The following is a 10,131-nucleotide window of genomic DNA, read 5'->3' on the forward strand; positions in this document are numbered from 1 at the left end:
AGATAGATGGATGATATTGAAAATTTAGTTAACACGCTTAGTACAGCAATTAGAGTTAGCAAAATCTTATTTCGCTGGGTGTTCATTGGACTTCACTATAATATGTGTCCGCTTGGACACAAAAAAATATCCTTAAAAAATGGCATGATAATCCGTGTCCTGCAGTCTTTCCGCGTTGATTGCCATCTGAAAATGAGTTTCTCCAAGTGTCGTTGGCGATGAGATGAGTCGCATGTCATACGATTGTAGTCAAAATGCAACCGAATGATGTGTGCAGAAATCACGGTTAATTATAGAATTAGTACCAAGTAAGTAATTGCCAATTATTATTTTATAACGTACAATATTTTAATATCGGACTCGTCAATAAAAATAAAAATATTATCATATTATAATGTTGTGTAGGTACATCAGATCGCACATAGCGGCGACGATGTCTGAGACCATGCCGACCGTTTCCTACGCACATAATATTCCGTAATAACGCGGGCTATTTCGTAGGCGGATCCATCACCAGAACTCTTATATCCGTTCGGCACCGGTCAATTAGTGGACTATTAAAATTAATTCACGTGTTTTTGTTGTCCGGTTACAGAAATAATTTCCTATTGCTCACGCCGACCCAGGGTATGTGTGTGTGTGTGCATAATATATGACGTGGGTATTCCGACGTCTTTATAGGAGCACAATAATAACATGTATATCACATATCAATTTGTGTACAGAATGTAAGTTTTTCATTAACCCCGAGGACCCTACGCTGCGATGCAATAACCATACGATGCAGCGCCGACCGGATGCGCGGGCATTCGCTGGCTGCCGTCCGTTTCCCGAAATTGGAACACACGCACGGGAGAAGATTAAATGATGTCACTTGATTGGCATAGTGATCTTTTAGCCTCTGTCGAGGCCTTGTCGCCGTTTCACGCGACACACATACGTACATAATGCAAACCTAAATACACACAATATGCATATACAGACAACAGACATACATACAACCATTGATTATACATTTTGAAATATTATAATAAAAAATTTATGATCAATGCTATATACAAACATATAGATAAATAAACGTGTTTACATATATATATTTATGTGGTCGTTTGCAGGTGGATCGTACTTGGGTACTTAGGTACATACATTTTTATTATACATTATTATATGACGTGGCTATTGGTGGTTGAAATCACTTAAATATCAAAAGTATATATTGTATACTATTAGATCTTATAATAAAATAAAATTTACAAAAATCTACTACCTATCTAATAAGTTTTATAATATATACTTATGAGTAGGGACCGGATTTATATGCACAAAAAATCCTCAAAATATGCTTCTAAAAATGCTGTAATATGTTATAAAATATGTATTTATTTCTAAATATGTATTTAAATATGCACTTAAAATTTTGTTTAAAACTATGTAAAAATATGTAAATGTATTATGTAAAATTATGTAACAATATTTATTAATTAATATGGTATTAAAAAAGTATAAAAAAGCTTTTAAAGTATTTTTTCGTCTTCGTCGCCATTCAACATTCTGTATCTTCAATCTATAAAGTATTAGCTCACATTAATAAAAACTGAAACAAAAATTGAATTCATATATTACCTTATTGCATTGGATGATCAGAAGTTCCTTAATGTGTTCAAACGTTAAATTCCTCCGATTATCTGTAAGTACATTTTTATACATTGAAAAACTTCGCTCGACCTCAGCAGTATTTATAGGAGCGTACTTCATACATGCAATATCACTTGCATTTAAATCTTCAGGTAGTTCATAGTTTCCGTCTATTTCTCCTTCCAAAATCTTAGAAATTGTCTTCATTATTTTATATCCAGGGTTTTTTTTTAATACAGTTGTAAGTTTGGCATTTATAATACCACCAATTTTGTTTTTTGATAATTTTAATGTGGTTTTTGCATTTTTAATTTTGATCATGGCCTCTGATAACAAGTAATCTTTTGATTCTAACATTTTTATCGTGCTCGGAATTATTTCAAAATTTGATTTAATGTAAATTAAATTAGTTTTCAAATTAGGATCTTTTATCAAATCTTGCGATTTTTTAATTGAAATAGAGTCTTCACTGTTTAATTGAAGAATTATTTCTTTAATAATTTCCAAGTTGTCACAATAATAAAAAGCAGCGTTTAGCCATGTACCCCAACGCGTTAATATAGGTTGTGGTGGAAGTGCGAGATTAGGGGCCATATTTCGGAAAAGTATCGTACGCGATGGAGCTTTTAAAAAAACTTTTTTGACGTTAGAAATAAGTTCATCAATTTGAGGGAATTGATTTCTTATTTCTTCGGCAACCCTGTGTAATCCATGTGCTACACATGTAATATGAACGACTTTTGGATAAAATGATTTAATAGATTTACCTGATTTAATCATATAGGGTGCAGCGTCACTTAAAAATAGCAATACCTTATTGTGCCGAATACCAGTAGGCCATAAAATTGATAGCGCCCGATCGAAAAGTTGAGCAATTGTGCTATGGTTTGTTTTTTCCAAAGCCTCGGAATGAAGTAAAAATGTTTGACTTGGTCGATCTATTTCTAATGTACCGACAATTACATTCGCTACATATCGTCCCTCACAATCGGTAGTTTCGTCGATTGAAATCCAGATATTATGATCCCCAATTGAACTTCTTATGTTGTTTATAGTTTCAGAGTAGCATTTTTTCACATAATTTTTTCGTAAGGTCGACTCATCTGGTATGTGTCGTTTAGTATATTTTTCTAAGAAAGCGCGAAGAGATGGATTTTGTAATTTAAATAAAGGAATATTTGCAGAAATAAAAGCTTGGCAAATATCTTCATTAAAGTTATCCATGTTCATATTAGAAATAAAAGTTTGTTTTTTATTTATTGAATGTGTTTCTTTGAGTTTTAAATTGTTCTTGTGTTTATCACGTGATAAATGTTGGTCTACCAAAAACTTTGTAGTCGCATTAACTGGAATTTCACAAATATTGCAATACAAAATTGAACCATCGGTTTTAAAAATATCTTTATGATCGTTTACGTATGTCTGTAAACGACTCCTAATTGGAGTTTTTACTTTAGGCATTTCAAAGTTCCGAATTAAAATTATATCTAAACTCACTAGACGCACTCGGGCACAATTTTAAACATCAAACGCAAGACACGGACTGACATCGAAAACTGACCGTCTAACACTTAAATTCTATTATATGAGCAACGAATTTATCTATATTTATATATATATATATATATGCTGCATAAGAGTATATGACTATATGAAGTATGTAATCTTATCTTTGGAAATAACGACCGATGTCAATTTTATCGATTTTATGTGTCTGTAAACGTGAAAATACGACGAAAAACGAATATATGTGTTATAAATAATAATATGCACTTTAAAACTACAAATATGCATGCAATATGTATTTAATAGGTAAAAACGTTGAAATATGCAAAATATGCAAAATAAAATTGGTGTTATTTTAATAAGAGTGATCGAAATCGGGGAAAATTTTCATCAAATTTCGAAAAGCTTATTCCAATACATATATGCATTTGCATATAAATCCGGTCCCTACTTATGAGTATATAGTATATAGTATATGTACTATATTCGTCAAATCACGAGATTAATTTTAATTTTAATAGGTGACCATTAAGCATTGACAGAATATTAATAAATATTAAAAGTATGAACAAAATCAAATTGGCCTTTTAGTCATATTTTTTTTTTCTAGTGTATGTTATTAATGATATTAAAATTTGTTTCCAAGCCGTAAAATGGCAAGTTGTATAAAAATTCTGTTTCTGGTGTTCGACAAAAGACAAACGGAGAGGCAAGAGAATTAGGATCCAGCAGATTCAGGAGATTCATTAAATTAATTCTATGTGAAATTATTTAGAAATTCAAATAGAAAAAAAAAATAAAAAATTTAATAAATATTATCGTATAATATTTACTATAATAATATCTCAATACACTAATAACTATTTAAATAATTAAAAAAAAATTTGTAATTGCAGGTATACCTAATTAAAATGTTAAGAATGTATGTTATGTGGCAAATCGTGCGTATGATTAAACGCACTTAAAAAGTGATGAATAATATTTGAAAACTATGTACAGAAAAAAAATTCATGGAGTTTGATGTTGATTGATGTGATTGTTCATAATTTATATGGCTGTCAGTTATCATATATATTTGAATATCCATTAAGGAAAACAAATATTTGAAAAGTATTTTTGACTTAATTGTTTTGAATATATAGAAGATTACCTTGAATCGTGAAATTACGAGTTATGAGACGATGTTACTCTTTTTAATACGTGGTCCGTGATTTTTTATTTTTACCAAAAATAAGTAGGTACAAGACAAGAGACATTCTTGGCTATAAAAGGTTTCTTTAATCTATTACTATGGGAATGGGAATTTCATAATAATAATAATAATAATAATAATAATAATATGTACCTAATTATTAGTTTTGAATTGAAATAGTATTTCAGTTTGAAATGATAAATAGTAAATAGGCATAATAACTTTTGGAAACCTGTTTGATCATTACGATCCGAAATAGGTTTAACGACGCGTTGAGTGTTGTGCGGATAGTGGTGCGCTATAGTTAGCACCTTTTACGTGTATGATAATAAATTATGTTGTAGCGATGTTTGGCGTTATCACATGGAAATAATCCTAATAATATTACGACAAAAGTTGCGTTACAAAAATCCACGATATCGGGCTTTAATTACTAGAGACGCGTCTCGACGCAACGCGTGCGGAGACTTGAGTACAATATTTACACTGCAGACGCAATAAGTACGCACTACGCAGCCACACGGATTTCACGAAATCCTGTTCGATCGAAATGCAATATTATGATACTTACATATATGTTTACATTCGCTCGCTACCAGGCATCTAGATAACCACACACATATATATAATATTCACATGATGCGTACGTCTAATGGACCGTCTAAATTAATAGCCGCACTAAATTAACTTTTACCACGGAGACGCGATATTTCGGCCATGATACATATTATATATATGTACCTACACCGCAATGGCATGTGTATAAAAATATGACACAATCAAAATAAAATAAATGTTTGGGAATAATTTTCAATTATTGGGACATCGTTTTTACACATATAGTTACGCATTGGGCAATCTTAAAAATAAATGTATACAATATATATCATATTTATATTATATTAGCCGGTACCCCGAGGGTGTTTAGGTATAATCGTCTTATTCATATTTTATAGAAGCCGCCTTGTTTGATAAAAGTCGCATTATACACCGACACGATATACTTAATTATTATTTATCGTAATAGAATTCTTAAAAATGCGAACAAAAAAACTATAAAAAAAAAAAAATATAAATAAACAAGGAATCTCGAAAATATCTTTCTCCCCTTCGCGTCGTCGGGATCGTATAAACTGCGTGTTATACGTAAGTATTATTATATTATATTATTGAAATTATCGCAACACGCAGATTTTGATGGAAACCCCAACCACCAGACGATAGTATTTTGCGTCTTGGTAATGAACACTAGCACTTATTTTAACGACTTACGGTGTCATTATTTTTATTATAGTTAAATCATATTATAATAATAAAAAAATGATTAAAAAAATGGGCATGTGCACAATATGTGGGCCGATACTTTGTCTATCCGGCACTGATATAACTATGATTTTTATCCGGAAATGTCCAAAGTTGGGCCGAGCTCAACTTTTAGACGCGGTACAACTAGACGACGTCGTGTAATATTACTATATTTTAAATTATAAAATACGCATCGTTCACATCATATTAGTGTTGGGTGGTCACTTTTCAGTTAGTCTGCTGTCGATGTTCATCCTTAGACAAATAAGAAAGCGGAAAATCTCGGTGCTCCGTAACCTGTTTATGATATTGATATACATACTATTACAATGAAATATTAGAAAATTATTTGGGTGTTTCATGTATTGTCGTATTGAAGTATGTAATTTACACTGAAAGCAAAAATTTAATACCTAATTTGAGGCACTATAAAATAATTAATAATAATTGTTAAATTTATTTATATTATATATTTTTAATAAGTCATCAATCCCAGTTCATTTTAATTAATATATTTCAAGAAAATGATTAAAAATTAAAAATGTAGCTACATAAGGTAAAATAAAATAAAATATTTGCAAGAGGGTATCGCTTTGGTGTAGTTACATTAAATATCGGGTCACTATATATAACATAATATGTAATAATAATTGGATGCATTAGATGCATTATTTGAATTTTGATAGTGAACTGAACAGAGACGATCCGTCAGTCTATGATGTCAAATTATTAATATCAATTATAATATCAAATTAATCATTGACTCTTGAAACCGCACACTTTCGGTAAAATGCAGGGAAAACCCGCACTCTTTTAGTACCTAGGTTATTACTGCATTCATTTGATAGATTAAAACCGCACACTTATTATTTCTACCATAAAATATTTGATAAATACAATTTTGTCATCATACTTACTGATTATTGTAAAAATAGATTGTAAATATATTCTTCTAAATAAATAAAAAAAATGAAAAAATAAAAAAATATTTGATAGACAAATATCATTATAATAATAAATAGGTAATAATAGAATTTTTAATTTTTAAATTATATAATTTATTTAAGACGAAAAAATGTCAAATGTAAAAGGTTAAAAATGTTAAATTATAACTTATTTTACAATAATATTATAGTATTACGGTAGGTTGATTTAATTTTTGTTGAAAACATTGTATTGATAATGTAGTTAAATATTTTATTATTATCTATATATTCTACCTTGTCGTAGAACTGATTGAATAGATTCGTGATATTTAGGTAATAGCTTATAGTTAATTTAAATATTTTTTAAATGTAATTGCGTAGGTATATATATAGTAAAATTTATAGTTTTTAATTCACCACGAATAATTTTTTGAATTACAGTGAAATAATAAAGACATTTATACTTAAATTAATTAATCATCTAATTTCTAAGTTCTAGTGAAATTTCACAAAAATATATGTTAAAAGCTCTCTGAAAACTAATTTTAGATAATTATGATTAAGTAGATATACCTACGTATATACTATTTGGGCTTAAGTTTCAAATGTTAGACAACTTCATAAAATATTTTGTTATTATTGGTAATGATTTATAAATTATGCGCCAGCTTTGATTGCAGTAGTCATACGAAAAAGAAATAAAATACAGCACGAAGTACGAAAACAGATAGGTACCATCACAAGAGTAATAGAGAATACGATGAACTACGAAGACGGAACTGCGGAAGGAACAAAACGCGTGATGGTTCGTATCTTGTTTCAATAGGGGTGAATCGCGTATTATCGTACACTCTGGCCGCGTCCAAAATTGGATCAAGGTTTATTGTATACCATCCAACATTTTGTTAGATATTATTGTAATAATGGACACTAACAGCCACATTTTCAGGTATTTGTATCATTATAACTATCACCATAATATAGATGCATTTACTTGGCACCTCCACTTCCGCATTTTGGAACTGAACTCGGGGCTTTCGATTGATCTTCTTTATTCCATCGTCGTATCCGACTTATAAACAATTTAAGGTGGAAACTGGAAGTGCCAGTGAAATTAACTCCCATGATATAATATTATGATTATTTAACTATAGAAATAGTCTAAAACATAATATTATCTTTCGTAACGTATAAGACTTTTATAACAGTTATAACTATACATATACTAATATTGAAGAATATATTCTACCTAAGTTATAACTTATAAGTAACTTAACATTGTTGTTTCTAGTTTTCTACTAATGATTGTATTTTTATAGGTACAAGGTTTTGTATTGGCCAAAATGTCACTTACTCTCTTCTAACTACAAAGATTCCAATATAATAAACTATTGCCAATACTTCTATACTAGTAAAATTCTATAAGAAATGTCGACGTTAATAATTATTAATAAAAATTAATAATTCGTAATTATTATACGACACTCTAAATCAATCCAAAAATTCGTTGGTATGCCTATATAAAAATATAATGGAAAATTGGTTGTTCAACATCAGTGGTGGATATGAGGGGGGTGATTAGTCGATCTCCCTTGATCTAACCTTGATCGGTGGCGTAAATTGCCAAAGTCATAATACTGATAATAGTTTTCGATGAGTGCAGGCGTAAAATGCAAAATTACATGATTTTTTTTATATTTTGGTGCGGACTAGATGTGTATTTATACCTATATTTAGGTGGTGAAAATTACAATCGCTAAAGTTGACACAAAATATACCATCTATCTGTTATTGGTCACGTTACCTATTTGGTATTCTAGGACAAGCGTTCGGACACTTGGCGTACAAGTTTCTCGCTGGCGGTGTTATAGACGACAAGTAGGTATAAAACTATAAAATAATAATACTATTGCGAGTATTACGACCGCATCGTCAACGTCATTGGAAGCGCCACGTGAATGAGAGGTTGTTTTCAAAACGATAAAAGATATAATATATTATTATATTATATACGTACCGCGATCGGCGTCGATCTGCAGCGCCTCCGGGCCGGCGGAGCGCTACGCAACGCAACAAATTACCGCAGACCTATTTTATTGCGCGAGACAATTTCATAAATAATAATACATTTTATTTTATTAAAACGCAATTGACATAGCGACAAGCTCAATATCTGTACACTATTTACGTTTTTTTTTACTCTCATATACCTAAGTATAGTCACGCATCTCATTATAATATTATATATATATGATATAATAAAATAAATAACTAAATATGTTGGTATATATTACAATAACAGTGTCATCCATTGTAATCGTGATGCATTATAAAACAATATTATAATACAATATTTAATATTAAACAGAGTTACAAATATTACACTATTAAAATACCAAACGCGTATATTACTATATGTATATGATGGCGATGATGCAAATGTATATTATAATATTAGTATAATTATTAACTTTTTATAATTACACTATAGTTGTAGTGTTGTACAACTGAGTACTTGTTTAAAAATATTAAATAATATGAATTTAGTATAAACGTTTATGGCTTATGGTTTTATGCAATAAATTTGTGATTGTATGCTACGGAAAATTACGTTATGTCAGAGTTATTTACTGGTCTTTGACGTGTTGTTTGCCTATAAATGTGGGAATTATCGTGATTTCTTAATGAATCACTAAAATTATTTTGTTCCCATGTTAGTTAAAAATAAATAAGGTGTTACAATTTTTATTCCTAAGATAATATTTAATTTTTATTTTCAATTCAAAATTCCTCATAAGTCATACTTTCAAACACCTAAAATATCAATTTTTTTTTAACATTTCCAATATATTTAGATTGATTTCAAGCTATTGACTACTTATATTACGAATTTAACCTATTCACACCGTTATACTGTAAGTCGATCGCTATTGACGAAAAAATAGAAATAGGAAATTGCAATAACAATATATGATATACAATTTAAAGTTATAAGTTTTTATAACTAAATTGGATATTTAAATCATAAATGTTGTAATAAAAAATATATAGGTACTACTCAAACTTTCGTAGGGACTTTCATCATCACAGATATTATTATTCACAATAAACAATAAAATTTTCATAATGCTTGAACCAATTTCAAGCTATTTATTTGATGAACCATATTTGATACGTACACAGGTACACTGTAGAAACTAATATTATTATTATTATATAATGTATGCTATTTATAGTTGGAAAAAGTATGTCCAATCAATATCGTAATACCATACTAAAATGATTATTAATAAATACATACAAAAATGTCTTTAGAAATATAGTCTGACAATAATGATATCTAACTGACTTCAAATCTAACATAATATATTATTCGTTTTTTTTTTGTTTAGAATCAACGACATAGGTAACTTTTTTCACAGTGCAAAACATCACAAAAACTATAATTATAGTTCTTGTGTATTCGTTATTTTTTAGACATTTTTATTTACTAATTGACTTATTATATTTACGATAGGGTAAAATCTATGAACTATTATAATATATTATTTTTATCATGATGTGAAG

At 29.3% G+C, this 10,131-nt stretch overlaps 1 protein-coding gene across 1 annotated transcript; it reads right to left on the reverse strand.

Moving 5' to 3' along the window:
- Positions 1–1,360: 1,360 nt before the first annotated feature.
- Positions 1,361–3,515, reverse strand: LOC149057224 (uncharacterized). Its single transcript, XM_089224554.1, has 2 exons — positions 1,624–3,515; positions 1,361–1,564 (listed from the first exon to the last, which is right to left on the reverse strand). Exons 1-2 carry the CDS (start codon positions 3,094–3,096, stop codon positions 1,544–1,546), a joined length of 1,494 nt encoding a protein of 497 aa, XP_089080680.1. The 5' UTR covers positions 3,097–3,515; the 3' UTR covers positions 1,361–1,543.
- Between the last annotated feature and the right edge of the window lie 6,616 nt (positions 3,516–10,131).

The sequence above is a fragment of the Diuraphis noxia genome, unplaced genomic scaffold (genome assembly GCF_037042655.1).
Source record: "Diuraphis noxia isolate RWA-SAM2 unplaced genomic scaffold, SU_Dnox_SAM2 contig0003, whole genome shotgun sequence".
Taxonomy (NCBI): domain Eukaryota; kingdom Metazoa; phylum Arthropoda; class Insecta; order Hemiptera; family Aphididae; genus Diuraphis; species Diuraphis noxia.